The sequence below is a fragment of the Schistocerca gregaria genome, chromosome 3 (genome assembly GCF_023897955.1).
Source record: "Schistocerca gregaria isolate iqSchGreg1 chromosome 3, iqSchGreg1.2, whole genome shotgun sequence".
NCBI lineage: Eukaryota > Metazoa > Arthropoda > Insecta > Orthoptera > Acrididae > Schistocerca > Schistocerca gregaria.
The window spans coordinates 959,122,942-959,148,841 of NC_064922.1; the positions used below are offsets into that span (position 1 = coordinate 959,122,942).

Genomic DNA, 25,900 nt, shown 5'->3' on the forward strand with positions numbered 1-25,900 from the left:
CGCCAGGAGGAAACGGCATGGCAAGCCGTTCCACAGGACTACATCCAGCATCTCTACGATCGTTTCCATGGGAGAATAGCAGTCTGCATTGCTGCGAAATGTGGATACACACTGTACTAGTGCCGACATTGTGCATGCTCTGTTGCCTGTGTCTATGTGCCTGTGGTTCTGTCAGTGTGATCATGTGATGTATCTGACCCCAGGAATGTGTCAATAAAGTTTCCCCTTCCTGGGACAATGAATTCACGGTGTTCTTATTTCAATTTCCAGGATTGTATTTTATGTGACTACAGAAACTGCAATTTTTCTCTTTCCATGTAAGTGGTGATCATGGGGTGAAGATCCGACTCTTCTGAAAACACGAAGCGCTACCGAATTCTGTTCTAACGCTGTAATTACACGAATTATAATCCCCAACATTGGCAATCTTTTACAGAAGCTCGAAATTTAGCGTGGACATCAATGCGAGATGCTTATAATAGCTTAGACTTCGAAACGTTGCCTCGAAACCTGGCAGAAAACCCAAAGAGATTCTGGTCTTATGTGAAGTATGCTAGCGGCAAGACATAAACAATGCCTTCTCTGTGCAATAGCAATGGAGATGCTATAGAAGACAGTGTTGCCAAAGCAGAGTTACTAAACACAGCCTCCCGAAATGACTTCAGGAAAGAGGACGAAGTAAATATTCCATAATTCGAATCGAGAACAGCTACCAACATGTGTTACGAGAAGTAAATATCCTCAGAGTAGTGAATCAACTTAAATCACTTAATAAAAGGAAGTCTTCTGGTCCAGCCTGTATACCAATTAAGTTCCTTTCAGAGTATAGTGATTCAATATCTGCATACTTAACAATTAAATAGAACCGTTCGCTCTACAAAATATCCGTACCCAAAGACTGGAAGGAAGTAGGAGTAATCCACTAAATTAGAGGCCCACATCATTAACGTCAATATGCAGCAGGATTCTGGAACAAATATTGTGTTCGAACATTATGAATTATTTGGAAGGAAACGGTCTATTGACAGACAGTCAACATGCATTCAGAAAACACCGTTCTTGTGAAACAAAACTAGCTGTTTATTCGCGTGAAGTTCTGAGTGATACTGACAGGGGATTTAAGATTGATTCAGCATTTCTGGATTTCCGGAAGGCTTTTGTCACTCTGAAACACAAACGGCTTGTAATGAAATAGCGTGCTTATGGAATATCGCCTCAGCTATGTGACTGGGTTCGTGATTTCCTGTCAGAGAGATCAAAATTTTTAGTAAATGACGGAAACACATCGAGTAAAACACAAGAGATTTCTGGCGTTCCCCAAGGTGGTGTTATAGGCCCTTTGCTGTTCCGTATCTATATAAACGTTTAGGGAGACAATCTGAGCAACCGTCTTAGCTTGTTTGCAGATGACGCTGTCGTTTATCGACTAATAAAGTCATCAGAAGATCAAAACAAATTGTAAAAAGATTTAGAAAAGATATCTGAATGGTGTGAAAATTGGCAGTTGACCTGAAATAACTTAATGTGTGAGGTCATCCACATGAACGCTAAAAGAAATGGGTTAAACTTCGGTTACAAGATAAATCAGTCTAATCTAAAGGCCGTAAATTCAACTAAATACCTAGGAATTACAATTACAAACAACTTAAACCGAAAAGAACACATAGAAAATGTTGTGGGGAAGGCCAACCAAAGACTGCGTTTTATTGGCAGGACAATTAGAAAATGTAACAGACCTACTAAGGAGACTGCCTACACTATGCTTGTCCGTCCACTTTAAGAATGCTGTTGCGCGCTGGGGGATCCTTAAGAGACAGGACTGACGGGCAGAACGTTTTGTATTATCGCGAAATAGGGGAGAGAGTGTCACTGACATGAGACAGGATTAGATTAGGGGCGGAAATCATGAAAGCAAACGCGTTTTTCGTTGCGGCGAAATGTTCTCACGAAACCCAATCACCAACTTTCTGCTCTAAATGCGTAAATATTTTGTTGACTCCAACCTACATAGGGAAAAATGATCACTATGATAAAATAAAGGCAGTCAGAGCTTACACGGAAAGATTTAGGTGTTCGTTCACTCCGGGTGGTATACAAGATTCGAGTAATAAAGACTAGTGAAGGTGGTTCGATGAACCCTCTGCTAGGCACTTAAATGTGATTTGCAGAGTATCCATGTAGATGGAGAGGATAGTCATAGCAACGATCACGTATTTTACCCACAGTTTTAGACTGTGCTGTTCTAGTGTTGTCTTTGTTTTTCTTGTGAGACTGTGTTCGTAATTTCTTGTAACTCGTACATGTTATTGGAATTGGATTAGTTATTAATGCAATGTTGTGGTAATTTTTTCAGTTTATCTTAGAAAAAAAATTAAATTTCGCAAAAGAAGATGATTTTTTAGGTCAAATGTAATGTGGGGTTGCCATTCTCGGCTTTAAGCCACGACGTCATATTTGCCGCCACGAGTCTATGGTGTGAAGGATCTAAGCGGCCAATTATTAAATGTCATCGATCACTGTCTTAGTAACTGACGTAAATTAGGATTCTAATTTACGATATCTGAGCAACTTTGTTTTATGTCAGTGGTTTAATTGTTTGTTTTCTTCCATGGCCGCTAAGTTTGATTTTTTTGAATGACTGTAGACTCTTCAGGCTAAAGTGTTCCTACGGTATCTTTGGATTTTCGTTGCGTGCCGCTGATGGAATTTGTTATTGTAGGCCGTAGCCAATCAGGTGATAGTAAGCTGTAGCCAAAGAGAATCCCTCACTCCTATAATTTTGGTTTACCGTTACCGCATTACGAATAACTGATTGCTTTTTGCCAATATGTCAGGGTTATCGAGGTTGTAGTTACGTTGGAACATAACAGCACAGATTAAATGGCTGCGACCGAAACAAAATAGCAGATAACTTCATTCCGAAGTAAAGGAAATTAAGGATGAGAATGTCAATTAGCGACCTATATCTGTGTTTCGTTGTGTTACTTCCTAGCGTTCGTAACGTGACCTGTTACTAACGTCAGCACGTAACGGTAAAGCTGACAATATAGTAACTGCACTTTTGCCTAAGTTGTTGCTTATCCTTTGTTTTAACTTATACTATAAAGCCGAATTCATTTTTTCGATACTGTGAATTTTCTTAATTCCCAAGAAAAGATGTAAAACGAAGTAACGGGGCATCACTGCGAGCCATATACAACAAACACTCGATTCTCGAAGCGGGCAAAATGGATCTTGTTTTGTGCTTTGACTACGGAACGTCGCATGAAAGTAGCAGAAACGTCACGATGGAGTAGTAGAAGTTATGAGTGAATCCAGCGCAATGTCCTCGTCGAATTCTCTTGCATGGTAGAAAATGACTCCCTGTTTGAGTGGTACTGAAGAAAGCCTAGAATTCTCTTGGCAATACGGATTGCTTCCAAATCACAGCCGAGCAACTGCGTCCACTGTGGCCACGACAATTCTTTGACGCTATCGATGAGGAGAGTGGAAGTTAATTTTCCTTTCCAGATCACGTTTAAGAAATGTAGGGAGAAAAGTATAACAAACAAAACTTGGTTTGAAAGTACAAAATTATGTACTGACCCGAAAATCATGATTGTTGACTGCTGGATACGTAACTTTACATTGAAAGAGACTGCGTCCGAGTGTGAGAATTCATTGAATACGGCACCTGCCTTTGTAGGGAGATATGTTATCGTTGCTGATAATACGGTCCCTATTGGCGGGCAAAAGAAAACTGTAGAAGTAGATGAATCTCACATCCCCATCCATAAGGATGAAACAGGGCACCTTTTTTTTTTTTTTTTTTTTTTTTTGTTTTTTGCAGAATCGAGCGAAGAAAGAGCCTCATGTACCTCTCATTAAACGTTTCATTTTACCAGGAACGACAATGATCTCCGATGTTTGGAGTTGATGCAAAACACTGGAAAACAAAGTAAATGATCATGAAACCACTGTCAGCCATTCAATTAATATCGTCCGACGAGCCATCTGTGCACAGACAACACTGGGCGTCCCAGGAAGTCACTTAAGCCATCTATGAAGAAGGAGAGGAGACCCAGGAATCGAGATGGACTGTACATATTTCAGTTTTCATGTTTTCACAACTTACATCCGTCTTGCAGATCGTCCTCTCCTGAAACTTTTCCAATTTTCCCAGAAAGACCCGTCGATAGTGTATTCTTTGTACAGGGAAAGAGGAATGGTACCCATTGCCTATAGCAAACACGGTATTGAGCACGGCGACGATACAACTGATGAGTAGTTATGTGATATTATTCGTATAACACAGTGCTGTCTCTAATAATGTTATTTTATTTTGCTACCGGTTTCGTTTCTGAACCAGCATCAATGGCTGCTGTACAAACACAAAAGTGGACAATGTGACAATACCAACAGAAGTAAGAAAAACATAAAACCTGTAAAATCGATCAAAATACTCATGAAAATTATCACAGGTGTGTTACATGTTATACATTCTTTAAAATAAGTTATTCAAGGAAACCATTATTGCCAAGATTTCGGATGAAATATTTTTGTAGCCAATGTGATCAAGTTTAGGTGCATACCATGTACCTTCATAACAATTTTCGCTTAGATTTTGCCATACGTATAACAATTTAAATGTTTAACGTCTACGTATTCTACTTTCACTTTATATTTCCCTTCACTCCTAAAAACTGTCTGTCGTTCTTATTTTTCTAAAGTAATGTGTATTCTCGTCCGATATGGCTTGAGTGATTTTAATTTAACGGACTGATCTCAAGCTTGTATTTCAGATGCTTACGTTTTTTGAATGGATTGTAAAATATTTTATATTCTGACATTCATCAGTCTTGCTGATTTGTTACTTTATATTTTATTTTATTGGTGTTTTTATGTAATTTCATACAAGTGTAGAGCTGTTTTACTTCAGTTTTGTAATTTGACTATCACATAATTATTTAATGGAGACTTCTTTGGATTCGGTCAAGACTGTCATCTATGACTTTGGAGTTCTTGTATTGCAATACCTCACTTACTGCCCTCGCGTCAGTATGCCATCGTATTTAATTTTTCGTGAGTATTTTGATCGATTTTACACTTTTTCGGTTTTTCCTGTTTCGTTTGGTATTGTCATACTGTCCACTTTTGCATTTGCTGCCGTTGACTATGGTTCTGAACCGAAATCGGTAGCAAAATTAAATAACATTATTGCAGACAGCACACTGGCATGCATTTTTTTTTTTAAATTTGTACGTGTTGCTGACCATTGCCTAAGTAAGGTGATATTATTCATTTCTGTAATAAATTCCCGTCAGTGAAAATGTGCCGTTCCTCTCACTTTTTAATCACTTTCTGTTTCCCATGCGTTCCCCTTATATCGTCTACCCTGTCAACATCTGGAGAGTCCAGTTTTCGATATGTGTCGCTCGCAATGAGACAGAATTTCGCTGTGCACAGTTTCTTGGATATTAGCCGCTTTTTACTTTGTGCGATTTTTTTGTTGGGTGTGTAGTGCGATTTTGTTAGATTTTTTGTTTTGGTACCTGCTATCTGATTAAGTTACATAGGCCAATTGAAGTTGACGATACCACGTAACGTTATATTCCCTGATTTTTTGTTATAAGTGTAGTACGATTTCTTTTAGGATTTACACTGATGACCCTAAGAAACTGGTACGCCTTCCTAATATCGTATAGGACTGCTGCGAGTAACCAGAAATGCCGCAGCACGTTGTGGCGTGGACTCGACTAATATCGGAAGTAGTGCTGGAGAGAACGGAGGCCATGAATGCTGCAGGGATGTCAACAAATCCGTAAGGCTACAAGTGGGTGGAGACCTCTTCTGAACAGCCCATCATTGCAAGGCATCCCAGACGTGCTCAATAATTTTCATGTATGGGAAGTTTGGTGACCAGCCGCAGTGTTTAGACTATAAGAGTGTTCCTGGAGGCACACTTTACCAATTCAGGACGTGTGTGGTGCCGCATTGTCCTGCTGGAATTGCCTAAGTCCGTCGGAATGCACAATAGACCTGAATGGATGCAGGTGATCAGACAGGATACGTACGTACGTGTCATCTGTCAAAGTCGTATCTGGACGTACGAGGGATCTCATATCACTCCAACTGCACACACCCCACACAATTACAGAGCCTCTACCACCTTGAACAACTCCATGCGGGAATGCAGAGTCCATGGATTCATGAAGTTGTCTCCATATCCGTACACGTTTATCCGCTCGATGCAATTTGAAATGTGGCTCGTATGACCAGGCAACGTGTCCCCAGTTATCAACAGTCTACTGTCGGTGTCGATGGGTCCAGAGGAAGCGTAAGGCTTTGTGTCGGTGCAGTCAATAAGGGTATGCGAGTAGGCCTTCGGCTCTGAAACCCGGCATCGATAATGTTTTGTTGAATGGTCAGCACGCCGACAGTTGTTGATGGTCGAGCGTTGAAACCTTCACCAATTTCATGAAGGGTTGCACTTTTGTCACATTGAACGATTCTCTTCAGTCGTCGTTGGTCCTTTTCTTGCAGTATCTTTTTCCAGTCGCAGCAATTTCGGAGATTTGATGTTTCACCAGGTTCCTGATATTCACGGCACACTCATGAAATGGTCATACGGGAAAATCCCCATTTCATCGCTACCTCGGAGATGTTGTGTGCCACCGCTCTTGTGCCGACAATAACACCACGTTCAAACTCACTTAAATCTATATGACCAGCCGTTGTAGCAGCAGGTAAGCGATCTAAAAATTACGCCAGCCACTTGTTGTCTTATGCAGGCGATGCCGACCGCAGCGCCGTAATGTCCCTGTTTACATATCTCTGTATTTTAATACGCATGCCTATACCAGTTGCTTTGGCACTTCAGTGTAGTTTTTCGGTATCGATGTGTGTAGTTTATTGTCGATAACACGTCCCATTTTTCGTTATGTTTGTAGTGTGATTTCATTTCAAATTTGGTTTTCGGTATCGATGTGTCTGCTTAAGCTTTACAGCTCACCTAAAGTTGTCCACAATAAGTTTCGTAATTTTTCGTGAGTTTTAGCTATATTTTGTTTCTGTCTATGCTAAATTCCCTGTATTTTACTATTACGATTATTGTGGTATTATTGCATTAGATATTACTTTTTCTCTACCCAGAAACACATTTTCCCGCGGTTGTACCGTTAGTTTCTATATCTATTATTAAGAATTGCCCCGATTCAATAGCTCGTTATTATGTGGCTACGTAAACTTTCCTGCTGTAATAATTGGTTCTTTTCATGTCGGGTCTCCAGCCGGAACATCTCGTCATCTGGACACAATATTTCGGCGCCCCACCTGGCCGCCATCTTCAGGTGAGTAGGCCGTTGCACTACCTCGCCGGTGAGAGAAGGCCTACTCACCTGAAGATGGAGGCCAGGTGGACCGCAGAAATATTGTGTCCAGATGACGATAAGTCCCGGCTGGAGACACGAAATGAATACAGCCCTTTATTATGTTGCACCGCCTTGGACAAGTTTACGAGTATTGGTCGGTATTACGATATCTTGTGTGTGTTGCTTCTCTGACTCCGGAATAATGTCGTTCATTACAACTGAGAGGTGGAATCCTACGCTGTAGTTGGATTAGGCACATCGAGTTGTATATTATTTGAAAGTCCTGCACTGATTTACTGACATGAGGAAGAAGAGAGAATCTTTACCAAACAATTTTAAACAGGAAGTGATTATTTTTGGAAGAATTTGAAGTCCTGTGTCGCTCAACGGTGCTGTAACGAATGCTGTTGACGACAGACAGAGTTGAAGTTTATCATAGCCGTCATCTCTGCTCTGCGTACCGTATTATTTTTGTCCTGTGATGTAGAAGCGGAATGTAGATACAAAAGGAAATTACTATTATCAAACGTAAAAGATTTAAAATGTTATTAGAAATTACGGAATGACCGCCACGACGACGCAACACCACAGAATAAAGCACAACAAATAACTGTTACACAAATGGAACAGTCTCATTCTCTTCCGTACCAACGTTGGTTTGATTCTTGAAAGGACATTGCTTAACATTTCTTACATTTTATGGAAACCTTCTCTACAGTTCCTCGACCCGCCGTCAGCATTGACGCAACGAATTCTGTGTAAACGAATGAACAGTACCGTCTGATATTTTTGTCAATTTAACCACCATGTTCTGTTTACATAATATGGTGGACGAGTATGATGCTCAGACATAGAGGTTCGCATCCAAGTAGTCGTGAAAAACTGAATGGCGGAAGGAACGTCTGTCTCATTTGCTCGGCTCAGCGAGAGGAGCATCTGCATCAGCTTCTACGTTGGCCTCGTTGGCCCTTTGTACATTTTTCTTTACTTTCCCCCCCGTCTCTTCAAAAGATTCGATTTTACTTTTAATGAAGGGCACCGTTGATTCGCTCCTCAAACAGCATAAAAATGTTGCGTCCCAAATGAGCCGTACAGGGACGTGATGCAAATGCCGGAAGAGACCACGGCACCGTTGCCACATCCACTGCGCAGGTTGCAGCGTGGATAATCCAAAGCAGAACACTACCCTGCACATGACACAATTTAACGGACGGACTTACAGCAAAATTTTCATATCTTATTGACTTATATCTGCAAAAGGGCATATGTTCTGAAGATCTACTACAATGGTCTATCTTCATTTTAGTATAAATGCGAGGGAACTTTTAAAAGTTACACGTGCCATCCCATGCAAAGATTAGGACTGTCGATTTTTTGAAAATACCAGGAATCCTATATATGGAGAGTTAAATTAAAATAATATCGTTAGCGGCACCCGATATATTGAAAAAGATATCGATACGCCAATGGTGAAATAATCGACGTATCGGCCTATAATAGTATCTGCTGCACATTGTAAAAGGGCTTCTGCATTTAGAGCTATATATTTAAGTATTTGTTTAATATTAGATATTCTGTACGTTGTAACGGTTCTTTATTTACGTGACCATTACGGAACTCCAACCCCAGTTCTCGATACCAGTAATATCGTACTACTTTTCCGCGAAGTGACAGACATATTTTTGTGACAATATTCACATTTGGTTTTGTTAATATGTAGGTACTCCGATGTATCGATATATTATAGTGATATGGTTCTTGTGTGTATTCATTTCTGTGAGACTGTGATGATCTTTGACTTACTTGTAACCGTTTTGGCGCGAATTTGCACAGGGCAGTCTTTGTTTCACTTTGCAGAAGTTTAGTTGTTATTTCGCTTTGTAAAAGAAAAGTCAAGTCTTGTGTTTGCGTAAAGTGGAAATTAAATATATGAAGATTGATACAAAACTGTTTTCTTGATGATGTGACAATTAAGAAGAAGTATTTGTGAATTTACAAGAAGTTTAATAAAAATGTGGATCGTGAACACCAAGTCAAAAATTATTTCTACCATACCATTGTACTGATCTGGGATTATTTGATCATTAAGAATTTCCTGAAAAACGCATTTGTTAGGTTTTCATTTATTTGCTAAAATACAGATCTGGACCTTCTAGAAGTCAAAGGGGAATCACACCTAGAACCAACAAGATGAGCCATAACAACTTCGACGAAAGCTACGAAGGAATCCATTCAAGATAGTTGCCAAAATTAATGACTTTTTTACAGTGACTTCATTATTTCCTTTCTGACGATACCATCCACCGTCAATAACTTTGTTGTTGGTCGATAAAGCGAACATATGGTGCAACATTATTCATCTGATTTCTAACCTGCATTGCAAGTGGTGGTATTATTAGAACGTCAACAAACTATCGGACTGCTTATCCCCCTTCGAGCAAGAATTGAAAGGAAAACAATGCGTGTTGATACTTGGTGAAAACCACTTTGCTGCCACTGGTAAATGGATGTAAGTGGCACAATAAAAGGTGTCCGGTACGACCGTCGTTCCTCTTCGTCACATATCGGATTTTTCAAGAACACAACATTTCGACTTCCCTGTTTTTTTCATTTCTGCAAACGCCAGCTGCCTAGCAGTTGAAGTGTCGAAATTACGTCGCTAAGTTAAACGTTCCAGTTTCTGCTGGTAGAGCCGAGCGTCGGTCGCGTCAGTATCGCCTCTCACACACACTTCCCTGGCCACGTCGAAGACTAGTCTTGTCATTTAGACTTTTATTCATCTCTTTAAGGCAACTGTTTTGAAGAATGGTGATGTGAAGAAACAGCACATTTGTTTACAAAATGTGACAGTACACATATGATGTGTTGAGGCAGTGAAAGGAACCTCTGATCACTGGTGACACTTCCACAAGTTCCTCCAAAATATCGTAACACAACTCACACGTACGTCATTCTAACTAATGTAAATCCACCGGATGATGGAGATTTAATCCTTTTAATCACGTTGTGAAGATACATAGACAGTGACTGGTAACAGTGAAATTGTTGTTTCATTTAATAGTACACTAGTTGCGTTAAATATTGTTTTAAAGCAATTGGTGTACTATTTCTTCACGTCGGAAATCTTGTGAATCCACTCACACCGCCACCGCGCCACTGCAGTAGGACTTCTTCTATATACACCGGTAGTCAGACAGGGAGACTGGATGAGATGAAAGCTCAAAACGTAGTACGACTCTTTCACACGTTGAAAGTAAATATATGTCCTACTACAATTTCAAAAGAACAATTTCAAATATTTATCTATAATTGCGAAAAAAATATAATGTAACATAAAAATATTGGTACTTGCTATTGTCATTTCGATATCTGTGTGTAGATATATTGGGGATAAATACCGCCGATATACATCGATACTTCCTGGAAAAATGTTTTCATATCGTTTTATCGATATTCTATCAACTGCCTTCCCGAATACCATTTTCACGAGTGCCGCTTTGTCAGAAGAGAGTACATCTTCTGATATCCATGCAGACACAGATGTGTTACGTCACGGACAACAGGTACATCACATTGTTAGGACGAAGTAGTACAGCAGCTGGAAACATGCTCCAAAGTTAAAGTAGGCAGGACATTACGATTCTTGTAGCCAACCCTCTGACTTAAACACAGATTCTTCGTGAAAATATGGCGATATATGGAGCAAGTGTTATTACACGTCCAGTCATAGTAAAACTGTGCTAAGGCTTTGGCCGAAGCCCCAGAGTTCTGAGTTGGGGTGATCGGGAAGGAAAGCGATCGACATCGGCCGTAGACGATAATGTCCAGGCAAACGAGAGAATCATTCGCCCCAGTCGAAAATGTTCCAACGATGAAGACGTTCCCACGGCGCTTCACAAACGGCTATGGGACCGAGGAGCTGACGTCTATCGTCGAGTAACTGAACGATTTGTACAATATCGCGATCGTTGTTTACAGAGACTTACTGATTGTCTTGAAATATAGTGTGAAACTTTCGCTTGGAAAAATTAATGAATTACTGTGCTGATAAACCTCTACGTTATTTGATTTTCAAAGAGCTGAGCAAAACTGAACGTACTCAGAAATTTCTCTCTTTACTTATTCTGATCAACACTGAACTGACATACAATATTTTTAGCGCAACGCAATCTGACTTTCAAAAATCCCTACAAAAGAATGGCCCTGACTAACAATAACATATACCTTTAATGAATCACTTACTTCACGAAAATCATCGTTATTCGTTACTGCAATACAGCGAGCGCCACTACTGCCAGCTAAATAAAAGATTCTAACTACTGAAGGCACTAACTACTGATAGGCATAGTTGGCAAATGAAAGATTTTGATAGAGAACAAACAATGCATTTACCTTAATAATTTTCAAAAGCTATCATATATATTTCAGTTCATGATACCCAGTCTTACAAATTTCCTTTTTCTGGCGGACACACGTCAAGATCGTCCGCTCTCAAAATTCTGCCACCTCCCTCCCCACATCCACCACTGCTGGCGGCTCACCTGCAACTGCCCAACGCTACGTGTTTTTCACATCCAATCGCCTAACACTACAATAGTGAATAATCCAACAATGAGGCCAACCAGCCACAGACTGCACACAGCACAGCCAGTGATTTTCATACAGAGCGCTGCGTGGCATTACCGACCTTATAAACCTAATCAGCCTACTTACAAGTGTCATGTATGCATATACCATCGACGTATAGTGCAGTATTCAGTAAAAGTTACTTGACCTCTCAAAATAGTTCGTAACGTACCTTTTGAGGTCACCTCGTATATTTCACACTCCTAGACACTCTTGATGAAAATCATAACTTCAAGCTAGCACCACACGGTAACCCCATGGTTTCACTGTCACTAGTACCGCTTGTGGCCGAAACTCGACCGACGGAGTCACTGGGCCTGATATCTGATTAAAAATGTCGTGAATCTTAAAGTGATATACTCCAAATAAAACTAACTGTATTTGAAATTTTAGCCTCAGAAATGACCCATACCAAATGCTGCATTGTAGCTATGAGTATTCTTGAAATAAATGTTTAATTTATCTTTAACTGTCCCATCACTTTATGTGAGTCCTTGATCCAGTGCACTGGAAAATAAATCTTGTATTAACGGCAGCAAATTAATTTTTCACTTGTGACAACACAATTTTACTGACGTTGAATCGCATAAAGTAACCTCAGATGCGAAATGACTTTCAACCGCAGTTATAATTCGGTTAATTATTTGAAATTACGTTCAGTACACGTTTAAATTTGTCTTTCAAAAATAGAATTATCATTATCACTGGCCACAATATTCCTGTTACGTTGTCTACAGAAAAATTGTATCTCTGTAGCTCATCGTCTTTCAGTCCGACCCGCTTAGCAGTGTTCTTCTTCGAAAGCCCACATCGACGATGTTTCTCTGAATGGTTCGCGCGCAGATACTTTTTAATAGTCCAGCATTGAAATCTGCAGAAATTTGGGGAAGGGTTGCACTTTTATCACGTTGGCCGATTATCTTCACTGGTCGTGACAGAGGAAAACGAACAGAAAGCTAGGTCCGTTCACTCTTAGACGAAAGTAAGTGGAAAAACGATGTCAATAAAACAGTTCGCTGCCCTCGATGGCCTTGTTACTGTGTTTCGGTGTCCACTACTGACGACATTAACGATGTAGCAGTTGTGGCATTGTAGCTGCACAGTACGAGTTGTCACTGCAAATCAATTATCTGCTAAATTTAAACGTAAACATCCTTAGAATGCGATTTCAAAAACGTTGTTACTTTCATGTGCCATTGCTGCCATAGCACCTGTTCGGTACACAGAGCAGAAGTTTGTAGCACTACAATTTTCTATGATCGTTGTTGGTCCCGTTCTTGCAGGATCTTTTTCTAGCAGCAATTATAGCTGCTGTGTACCATTGCGCGTGCGCCGATTCTAACACCACGTTCAAACTCATTTAAATCTTGTTAACCTGCTACCGTAGCAGCAGTAACCGATGTAACAACTGCAGCAGACACTTGGTGTCTTATATAGGTGTTGCGGACCGCTTAAATTCATTTTGAAATTTAAGCGATTGGGAAATAACACAAATTCCCATTCTCAAGGAAAGTAAAACTGTTTAGACATTAACGAAACTCAATCAATGTGTTCCATGGTAACAGAGCCGACGAAGTATGGCTGTACCGTCATCATGTTGTACAGCGAGTTTTAAAAATATGTAGAATTTTACTTGCTATAATACGGTAACAAAACAGTTAATAGTACACTGCAAGTAGTTTTAGAGTTAAATGTGAAGAACTTTAAATTTCGTGCAAATGCTGCACAAAATACAATCTAATGCGCTACAACAATAAAAACTGTACGAAATGAGCAGAAAGTGCTTATAAAGGTCCCTAGTGTGTGTTCCTTCATGCCACTTGAAAATCAGTCAGTAGACAGAAATAGCGACCAAAAAACAGCCTGTGTTTCTAGGTACACTAGCTTATAGGTACAACACTCTGCCCCTCTTAAAACATCCGTCATTTTTTGGTTTTGCTATAAATCACTCAAACTTAACAGTTGTCGATTAAAATAAATAGCTACTAATTAAAATTACGATCAACGTAAATTAGAAGCATGACAAAAATGGGGGGAAGGTGAACGAAGACTGTGCTTTATTGACGGAACATTTCTAGTAAACGCATCGCGTACATTACGCTTGTCTGCCTTTTCTGTAGTGTTGATGTGTGGTATGGGGTCCTTACCGGACACAACTGAAGGATGTTATCGAAAAAGTTGAAAGAAGGGCAGCTCGTTTTGTATTATCGCAAACTAGGAGAGAGAGAGAGTCACATATATAGTACGATATATGAAGGTGGCATTCATTAAAATAAAGGAGTTTTCCTTGCGGCGAGATCTTTTCCTGCAATTACAATCAATAACTTTGTCCTCCGAATGCAGAAAAATATTGTGGACTCTCGTCCACATATGAAGAAATGACCATCGTAATAAAACAAGAGAAAACATAGATCACACTGAACATTTAGGTGTTAATTTTTGCCACATTTTATTCGAGAATGGTAAGGCAGAGAAATACTGTCAATGTGGTAGTACAGGGTGGCATAAATACCAGGCCGTGCTGAAAAGTTATGCTTCTGAATTTTTGATGTGAGCGCTCTTAAAGCTTTTTAAGTAAAGCATACGTCATTATGATTCACTTATTTTCTTCACTAGCTGTACCTGGGAACACATTTCAGTGGCTCAGTCTCCTTTGGGTGGAAACAAAAGAAAAGTGAAATCATACGTTTATAATGTGTAGCTTATGGGAATTGAATATATGTTCTAATCTCCTTTTTTCCACTGCCCCTGTCCTTCTGCCTCTCCCGCTTTCTTTGTCCATATCCTCCTTGCGCCCTTTCTCTGTCTACCACCTTCTGCTTTCTCTGTCCATGTTGTCCTCCACCCCTCTCCCTCTCTGCCCATTTTCTCTTCTTCTGCCCTCTCTTTCTCCTCATCTCTCCGTCCATCACCTCCTCTCCCCTTTCTCTCTCGATGGTCTCCTTTCTCCTATCCCTCCATCTTCTTCTGCCCTCTCTGTCTGTCCTTGACCTCCTTCCATTTTTTATGTCCAATTCCTCCCACCCCTCTGTCCATTTCGTCTTCGTCCCTCTGTCTCACCTTTGATTATTATTACAGTAAATTGAGATTCTTAGTAGCATTCTAATCATAAAACAATAAATAAATGATAAGACTTGCTGTTTGATAACTGCGTTTCACGAAGTCAACGTCGTGCCGAAATTTCTAAAATGTCAGACAAGAACTTTCGGAGAACCACGATATTGAAAAAACGAACATTTACGTTTTCATTTCTATAGATGTGTTCATATATATTTACATTGTTATTTCTTTATATGTGTACATATTTGCAGCCGTTTGTCGCTAGAGGCCTCGTAAATGTAGCGTTTAAAACGGAGTGTGTAATGTAACTATGTCCGTGCGTGAGAAACAAGTGCTGTGGCGGGATTTTCAATTCGAGGAGTTGGATCGCACATGAAGCAGCCTGCCTTACAGAAAGACTCTGACAGACGACACACGAATGCTGCGAAATTTGCAGCAATGTTCGACGCCTTGGGTTCACTCTCATCGATCACCCTCAATACAGTCCCGATTTGACCCCATCCGATTTCCATCTGTTTACTAAACTTATTGTATTGTATTGTATGATAACTGGGAACCTAGAAACGACGGAGAGGCTGCGTCCTCGCCGCAGCTGCAGTGGTCTGCAACCCACGACGACTACCGCAGTCCAGTTCACCCCCCACCGCCCCACACAGAACCCAAGGTTATTGTGCGGTTGGACCCCCGGTGGAGCCCCCCCCCCCCCCTCCCCCCAGGGAACGTCTCACACCAGACGAGTGTAACCCTTATGTTTGCGTAGTAGAGTAATGGAGGTGTACGCGTACGTGGAGAACTTGTCTGCGCAGCAATCGCCGACACAGTGTAACTGAGGCGGAATAACGGGAACCACCCCGCATTCGCCGAGGCAGATGGAAAACCGCCTAAAAACCATCCATAGACTGGCCAGCTCACCGGACCTCGACACAAATCCGCCGGGAGGATTGGTAACGGGGAAACTTAAAGAACACCTTCAAAGTCTTCAGTTTGATAGTGATAAATTGGTGCAAAGAGAGATGAAGTTGTGGCACTGTTAACAAAGAGAAACGTGCTACAGCGACGGTATCGAGAAACTGGTTCCTCGTCTGGAGAAATGTGTTGGTCGCCAGGGTGACAGTGTCGCTAAATAAATATGTAGACGTGAATAATAAATACGTAGAATGCTAGTGTCTTTTGTTTTGCTTAAAAATTATTAAGAGTTTGTGACAAGAAATTCGTAGGCATTACTTTTCAGCATGCCCTAGTAAAACTGCCCCGAAATATATTCGATGCATATTAAGACAGACAGACCAGCAGCCTTGACGCAATGGTAACACCGGTTCCCGTTAGATCACAGAAGTTAAGAGCTGTGGAGCCTGGCCACCACTTAGATGGGTAACCGGCCGGGCTGCCGAACGCTATTGGCAAGCGGCGTGCACTCAGCGCTTGTGAGGACAATAGAGGAGGTACTTGATAGGAAGTAGCGGCTCTGGTCACGAAAACTGACAACGGCAGGGAGAGCAGTATGCTGACCACATGCCCCTCCATACCGATATGCTGTGTCAGCTGTGAGCTGAGGATGACACGGCAGTCGGTCGGTACCGTTGGGCCTTCAAGGCCTGTTCGGACGTGGACACTCAGCCCACCCTAGCCTTAATGTTTACTAAGATGGTACCTGTTCTTTTGCACATCGGTGACCAAGCGGCTCGTTAGAATGAAATTACAATCAAATGAACACCCTTAGCTGCTTACAGGCGTTGCATACGTCACCGGGGACAGATGAAAATGAGTGCCCCGACCGGGACTCGAACCCGGGATCTCCTGCTTAGTGTCAGACGCTCTAACCATCTGAGCCACCGAGGATACAGAGCATAGCGCGACTGCAGGGATTTATATGGCACGCCTCCCGCGGGGGCACTGCGAATGTAGTGCGGGACAATACGTTGAGAATGTGGGTCTCACTAGAGGCGTGCCAGAGATAAATCACTGCAGTCGTACTATCCTCGGTGGCTCCGATGGATAGAGCGTCTGCCATGTAAGCAGAATATCCCGGGTTCGAGTCCCGGTCGGGGCACTCATTTTCATCTGTCCCCGGTGACGTATGTCAACGCCTGTAAGCAGCTAAGGGTGTTTATTTAATTGTAATTTCAGTCTTAACGTGTATGTAATATCCTGCAGGGCTATTTTATTTTGTACACCCTGTATGCCGAACATGTAAGTGTGAACTGCAGTGCAATGATGTCAACGTAGATGTGGGAGTCATGACAGAGAACATGCGAACAGAAGCGGACAGAAGGCGGTTAATGTTGGCGCGCTGTGCCGTGCGCTGTGCGGCGCCTACTTTGCGCCTCGGCCGGCGCGCACACAGACGTACCCGTCGACGAGCGGCACCTCTCGCAGGATGCGCCGCACCACCTGCAGCCGCGCCTCCAGCAGCCTCGACGACCGCAGCTCCAGCGCCAGCGGGACGCCGACGCCGACGCCCAGCGCCGCCGCCACGATCAGCAGCCCGCACAGCGCCAGCCACTGCTTGTAGTCCAGCTCCAGCACTGCGGAAAAGCACAGGGCCACCGCCACGTGTCCAGACAGTCCGCGCTGTACAGTGTCTCAAAAAAGAAACGCAGATGTTTGTAATTATACATTCCTCACTCAAGGAGTGAAAACGCATCTAGGTTTTTTCGGATTTAGACTACTAGCCACTAAAATTGGTACACCACGAAGATGACATGCTACAGAAGCGAAATTTAATCGACAGGAAGAAGATGTTGTGATATGCAAATGATTGACTTTTCAGAGCATTCACACAAGGTTGGCGCCGGTGGCGACACCTATACCGTGTTCACACGAGGAAATTTTCCAACCGATTTCTCATACACAAACAGCAGTCGACCGGCGTTGCCTGGTGAAACGTTGTCGTGATGCCTCGTGTAAGGAGGAGAAATGCTTACCATCACGTTCCCGACTTTCATAAAGGTCGGCTTGTAGCCTATCGCGATTGCGGTTTATCGTATCGCGACATTACTGCTCGCGTTGGTCTAGATCTAATGACCGTTAGCAGAATATGAAATCAGTGCGTTCAGAAGGGTAATACGGAACGCCGTGCTGAATCCCAACGGCCTCGTATCACTAGCAGTCGAGATGACAGGCATCTTACCCGCATTGCTGTAACGGATCCTTGCAGCCACCTCTCGATCCCTGAGTCAACAGATGGGGACGTTTGCAAGACAACAACCATCTGCGCCAACAGTTCGAGGACGTTTGCAGCAGCATGGACTATCAGATCAGAGACCATGACTGCGGTTACCCTTAAAGCTGCAATCACAGACAGGAGCGCCTGCGATGGTGTTCTCAACGACGAACCTGGGTGTACGAATGGCATAACGTCAATTTTTCGGATGAATCCTGGTTCTGTTTACAGCATCATGATGGTCGCATCCGTGTTTGGCGACATCGCGGTGAACACACATTCAAAGCCTGTATTCGTCATCGCCATATTAGCGTATCACCCGGCGTGATGGTATGGGGTGCCACTGGTTACACGTCTCGGTCACCTCTTGTTCCCATTGACGGCACTTTGAACAGTGGACGTTACATTTCAGATGTGTTACGACACGCGGGTCGACCCTTCATTCGATCCCTGTGAACTCTACATTTCAGCAGGATAATGCACGACCGCATGTTGCAGATCTTGTGAGGGCCTTTCTGGTGACAGAAAATGTTCGACTGCTGCCCTGGCCAGCATATTCTCCAGATCTCTCACCAACTGACAACGTCTGGTCAATGGCGGCTGTGCAACTGGCTCGTCTTAATACGCCACTTGATGAACTGTGGTATCGCGTTGAAGCTACATGGGCAGCTGTACCTGTGCACGCCATCCAATCTCTGCTTGATTCAATGCCCAGGCGTATCAAGGCAGTTATTACGGCCAGAGGTGATTGTTCTGGGTACTGATATCTCAGGATCTATGCACCCAAATTGCTTGAAAATGTAATCACATGTCAGTTGTAGTATATTTGTCCAATGAATACCCGTTTATCATCTGCATTTCTTCTTCGTGTAGCAATTTTAATGGCCAGTATTGTATTTGACCTATGTGCAGTAATTTTTCCATAGTCGCAGTATATTACAGAAAGTTTACATGACTAGTTTCGATGAAACTCCGTCACCATTATCAAATGTAACAAGTATGAAATAAGTCCGCTATTAATTATGAGAATATGCAAGGTAAGTAATATCTAACCAACTCTGAGACAATAATCTCCACATCCTAAGATTTTGAGATGTGGAGATTTCTACCTCTAGCAGTTTGTTTTGAGACAATGTACACAGAAAATGTTATACAATATTCGTGCATGGATGTTGTTATTTCATTAAAATCGTAAAGGTCCGTTCTGATACTTCAGTCAACGATTTCGCCTCATACTTGAACGAAGTATGTTTCAGAATAACAGCAGAATTACTAAGACAAGATTTTCACTTGTCAGGTTGTTAATTCAAGTAGCTGGACAACGCCGATACTAATTCAACGTATACTTCGTTAAGATTTTAATGTTCCATACAGATAAAGGCTTCGTAGCGATCAGTTGCTGTTCAGTTCCTTTTTCGCCATCACTGCATAGCGACGTTTAATTTAACATGATAAATCCACAGTATTGTTTCCTATGACAAAGGTGTTGTGTTTATATGTTACTTATATTTCAGGTTCTCATAATTAATAGCAGACTTATTTCAGAATTGTTACACTACGTCGGATAATGGTGACAGCTTCACCGAAATTTTTCACGCAAACTCTCTGTAATGTAATGTGATTATGACTTGTCTACTGTACTGAAGTCAAATAAATTTGAAAAAAAAAACTGGGTGCTAATGCCTCATATAGTTGTAGTGACTCTCGAAAATTTACACTCACATGTCGGTATTTCAATGATTCAACAGCATCGCTTGTACGAAACTCAGCTTACCCTTCTCTCATACAATACACTGCTAACTATGGATGAAGGGCAAAAGGCAGATTCCATCTATTAGTTGCCAAAATCCTGCACAAAAGTTGGCCATTCGCAAGACGTCGATCCACTTAACCCATAGCCTGAAAACGGAACTGGAACAGCTGCTAAATGTCTTTCTGAACAACAGATATTAGTCTCAACGAATAAAAACAGCGCTACAGTCGTACAAACGAGAGAACAAGGCAGAGGATATGGCATTCAAAACGACTGCTCGTCGAACATATATTTGAAATGTTTTAGTTAAAATAGACAGAATATTAAGAAGGCATAAATTACAAGCAATCTTTCGACGTCCTTCCAAAATATCGGCGCTTTTGGGACCTGTTAGAGACGTCTTAGAGTTGCGCTAATGAGGTGTTTACAGGATTCCGCGTGAATGCGACTAATCTTATATATTGCGAACGGCGCGTGCTTTGCAAAATCGCATTGTAGAACATAAGTGGCCTACTCGCCTTCTTCAAACAAAGAAGCCAGCTATCGCAGAACACTGTACTTCCTCTGGTCTCTCGGTGAAACACAATGAAAAAAATTGTGGTCCACATGTCGAACTTCTGGAGTTCAATCATCAATGAATCAGTGCTAATATGACTGCCGATTAGCTTATGAATCGAGACGTCAGTTCTGAAATTGACCTGGTTATAGGAACACTTCGGGCTCTGCGTAATCGGCGTCTACCTGCGGTCTTACCCTGCATAAACAACAGACGGAGGGTGGGCAGGGCAGCATAAACACTTACAACAGAAGCCCATCGGAACAAGCAATGCGTACTAGAAAGTTAAAAACATCCGCAAGTTATCTCGAAATTTTATAGAACAATCTGTATACTGCGGTAGTTTTAAATTTGGTATATTCCTTACCTGTACATATTTGGAAAGCACTTGACACTGTGACCCACTGAAGCCTGTAAACGAAGGTACGAGCATCTGGATTAGGTTCCCATTTATGCGAGTGGCTCGAAGATTTCTTGAGTAACGGAACCCTATATTTTGGCCTCGACGACGAGTGTTCGTTAGAGATAAGGGTACAGTCAGGAGTGCCCCAATGAAATGTAACAGGACCGCTGTTATTTTCTAAAATGTAACTACAGTGTGTTACAAAAAGGTACGGCCAAACTTCCAGGAAACATTCCTCACACACAAAGAAAGAAAATATGTTATGTGGACATGTGTCCGGAAACGCTTACTTTCCATGTTAGAGCTCATTTTATTACTTCTCTCCAAATCACATTAGTCATGGAATGGAAACACACAGCAACAGAACGTACCGGTGTGAATTCAAACACTTTGTTACAGGAAATGTTCATAATGTCCTCCGTTAGCAAGGATACATGCATCCACCCTCCGTCGCATGGAATCCCTGATGCGCTGATGCAGCCCTGTAGAATGGCGTATTGTATCACAGCCGTCCACAATACGGGCACGATGAGTCTCTACATTTGGTACCGGGATTGCGTAGACAACAGCTATCAAATGCCCCCATAAGTGAAAGTCAAGAGGGTTGAGGTGAGGAGAGTGTGGAGGCCATGGACTTGTTCCGCCTCTACCAATCCATCGGTCACCCAATCTGTTGTTGAGAAGCGTACGAACACTTCGACTGAAACGTGCAGGAGCTCCATCGTGCATGAACCACATGTTGTGTCGTACTTGTAAAGGCACATGTTCTAGCAGCACAGGTAGAGTATCCCGTATGAAATCATGATAACGTAATCTATTGAGCGTAGGTGAAAGAACATGGGGCCCTATCAAGACATCACCAACAATGCCTGCCCAAACGTTCACAGAAAATCTGTGTTGATGACGTGATTGCACAACTGCGTGCGGATTCTCGTCAGCCCACACTTGTCGATTGTGAACATTTACAATTTGATCACGTAGGAATGAAGCCTCATCCGTGAAGAGAACATTTGCACTGAAATGAGGATTGACACATTGTTTGATGAACCATTCGCAGAAGTGTACCTGTGGGGGCCAATCAGCTGCTGATAGTGCCTGCACACGCTGTACATGGTACGGAAACAACTGGTTTTCCCGTAGCACTCTCCATACAGTGGCGTGGTCAACGTTACCTTGTACAGCAGCAACTTCTCTGACGCTGACATTAAGGTTACCGTCAACTGCACGAAGAATTGCCTCGTCCATTGCAGGTGTCCTCGTCGTTCTAGGTGTTCCCCAGTCGTGAGTCATAGGTTGGAATGTTCCGTGCTCCCTAAGACGCCGATCAATTGCTTCGAAAGTCTTCCTGTCGGGACACCTTCGTTCTGGAAATCTGTCTCGATATAAACGTACCGCGCGACTGCTATTGCCCCGTGCTAATCCATACATCAAATGGGCACCTGCCAACTCCGTATTTGTAAACATTGCACTGACTGCAAAACCTGTTGATGCTACGTAATGATGTGCTTGATGCTAGTACTGTAGAGTAATGAGTCGAATGTCAACACAAGCACCGAAGTCAACAGTATCTTCCTTCAATGTTGCCAACTGGCGGTGACTCGAGTAAGTACAGTACATACAGATGAAACTAAAATGAGCTCTAACATGGAAATTAAGCGTTTCCGGTCACATGTCCACATAACATCTTTTCTTTATTTGTGTGTGAGGAAGGTTTCCTGAAAGTTTGGCCGTACCTTTTTGTAACACCCTGTATACAATCCGGAAGGACTGGTGGGCAACAATGTGCGGCTGTTTGCTAATGACGATGTACTGTACGGTAAGTTATCGAAATTGAATGACGGTAAATGGACACAAGATGATGTACACAATGTTTCTAGCTGGTGTGATGAATGGCAACTAGTTCCAAATGTAGAATAACCTAAATTAATGCTGATGTGTAGGAAAAAACAAATCCATATTGCACCTTGTGACGTAGTCACGAAGAAGTTCCCAGCAATTCAGGAAAATATTTGCTTTACTATAATTCTCGGTGATTATTTGTAATCAGGTTATTAATTTCGTCCGCTAATGACCATCTGCAGACCTGAGTAAAAACGTGTTACCTTACACATATAACGTTATTAGACCGTCACATGTAATAGAGTGGTATGTGTCATGCAACATGGTTTTACTCGGGTATGAAGATGGTCACTACCGACCGAAATTAATAAATTGATTATAGGTAAATATTGGGACTGAACACCGCAATTACAATAAAACAAACATAAACCCATAATATTCTGTTTCAGCATTAGCAGTGTCGTGCTTGACACAGTGATGTCGTTTAAATATCGGGGCACAACGTTGCAAAGCGATTTCTCCTTTCCCACTAGAGGGAGACACGAAAGCTGCGATTGCCACAGCGACGCCACCACCAGAACGCAGGGCGACTGCTTGTCACTACGCGTTGCGGCGCGCTCTTCAAAACAGCAAATTTTTACCATGGCTCACACTTCTTTTGGAGTGACCCACGTACATTTGTTACCGTTTGGATCGAACAACGTGCAAGTGTTATGGAGGTGCTTCGTGAACTCAAATGGGAATCCCTTGAGTGAAGACGAAATTATCTTCTACAAAATTTAGAGAACCAAAATCTGAAGACGACTATAGGCAGATTTTACTGTCACGAACTTAAATTACGCGTGAGGACCACGAAGACTAGGTGCGAGAGGTCGGGGCTGATACGGGGGGCTGGACTGACGCAGTCGTTCTCCTCTGATTCCGAGTGCGAGAGGAACAGGAGAGGGAAGTACTGGCAGCTGTGCAGCGTGGGGGACAGTCCTGCCGGAAGCTACCCAGGCGTGCACAGAGTGTTGGGCGTAACATGGCGTGAGGTCGGAATGACTACAGCGGCAAACGCGCTTGGCTCCACAACACGAGGAAATTGAAGGAACGAGAAAAGGTAGTGTGTGTCCATCAGCACGCAGTTATGGTACTATATGGTGGTGTTCTTCATTGGACGACACCTTTTTTTGAAGAATCATTGGCAAAGTGTAAGAAGGACGAGTGTAGCACGGGTGTTTCATATTGCTAATAGCATTTTTTCACACGCCTTGGGAGTATTCCGAATCACAGTCACTTCTGCCTGAAGAATAGGACGTGGTCAGCCGCAGTCAACTACAGCAGCTGATGAGCAGTACATTGTCCATTAGGCTAGAAGGTACCAGCGTCAAAAAGCGGATAGAGCTACAATCGCGTTTAACAGACCTGCAAGGAAAACAATCTCGCTTTCCAAAGTTGTATGGACTCTACATGGAAGTAGTGTCCCAGCCTGGAGAGAATTATGAGTACTTTGCGTTTCTTTCACACCAGCAGAACTGTCGAAAAAATTCTGATGTTGCAAGGAGCATAGGGACAACACCATCGAGGAGTGAAGTCAGATTTTCTTCCTGAGTGAGAGCAGCTTCGGCCTGAGCAGGATCATGTGCTCTTCCTGGGTGAGAGCAGCTTCAGTCTGAGAGAGTCACATGCTCTTCCAGGGTGAGAGCATCTTCTGCCTTAGCAGACTGGTGTACTCTTCCTGTGTGAGAGCAGCTTCTGCCTGAGCAGAGTCATGTTCTCTTCGTGGCTGAGTGCAACTTCAGTCTGAGCAGAGTCACGTACTCTTCCTGGGTAAGAGCAGCTTCAGTCAGAGAGAGTCACATGTTCTTGCTGGGTGAGAGCAGTTGCAGCCTGAGAGAGTTACATGCTCTTCCTGGGTGTGTGCAGCTTCTGCAGGAGGAGAGGCATGTGCTCTTTCTGAGTGAGAGCAGCTTCTGCTTGAGCAGGATCATGTGCTCTTCCTAGGTGAAAGCAGCCAGAGAAAAATCACGTGCTCTTCCTGGATGCGAGCAGTTTCAGTCTGAGAGAGTCACGTCCTGGCTGAGAGCAGCTTCAGCTTGAGCAGAGTCACGTGCTCTACCTGGGTGAGAGCAGCTTCTTCCTAAGCATAGTCATGTGCTTTTCCTGGGTGAGAGCTGATTCCGTCTCAGCAGTGATTCTGGACATGCCCTCCTGTGGCGAGAGTAGGGAACACGTAAAAGACCCGTGAAAATTTCCGAACATGATAGTTTCGGTCCAGGAGACTACACGTGGACAATCGTGCTTGGAGATGCAGGAGTTATGTTGTGGGCAGGGTTTGTGTTGTAGGGGCTTACTGACCTCCAAATCTTTGAACACAGTACACCCACCTGCGAACGTTATTGTGACACTGTACTCCTTCCCAGTGTGCGTCTTTTCAGGTGTACTTCCGGCCCTGTTTCGTCTTCATGGATGATAATTGCACCCGAGGAGGAGCTCTAGCTACGAAAGGATATCCGGCAAGTGGACTGGTCTGCCTGCCAGTTTCCCTGACTTCAATTCCATGGAACACTTGTGGAGTGCGTTGGAGACACGTACTGCAGCGCTTTCACATGCACCATCTCCAATCCAGCAGTTGTCAACCGTGTCAGTGTAGGAAGGTAACGCCCTCCCACGAGTGGTCCTCACCAACTCCTGTGGGCAGCATGTGGCAGGACTTGCATTGCCCTCTGTGGTGATAACACACCCTAGTAAGAACCATTTCCTGCCTTTTGTAATGTCCAAGGGACCGTCATGAATTTCAGTGACTGCAATGTAGTTATTGCCTTCGAATGAAAGTGTTGTTTCTGTTCGTTTATGTGCGTATTTCTTGCAGTCACTTTCTGTACAGTACTGTACTAAGAGTTCTTTCCATGTATCGTCCAAGCTTGATCGAGTTATGTTACGTGGTAGCGACACATCAAGCTAAAGCTACTTTCGTCCTTAACGTTTGACACCAGTTAATCTTGTGACTCAGGACGCCTACTGTTGCAAGTTGGACTTTTCTCCAACGACCGAGGTTGTACTAAGCAGCAGACTCACCAAACAGAGAGACTCCGCAAGCAAATTCCTCCAGCTGTCTAGAGAGGTCGCTAGAAGAGCGATAACTATGTTTCACGTCACTAATCACATG

At 42.8% G+C, this 25,900-nt stretch overlaps 1 protein-coding gene across 1 annotated transcript in view; it reads right to left on the reverse strand.

The window, feature by feature from the left end:
- The window catches only part of LOC126355729 (dipeptidase 1-like), a 1,497,236-nt gene that overhangs the window by 646,651 nt on the left and 824,685 nt on the right, over positions 1-25,900 (reverse strand). The window contains exon 5 of the mRNA XM_050006099.1: positions 17,386-17,560. Coding sequence (XP_049862056.1) covers positions 17,386-17,560 — 175 coding nt within the window. The remainder of the gene's footprint in view (positions 1-17,385; positions 17,561-25,900) is intronic.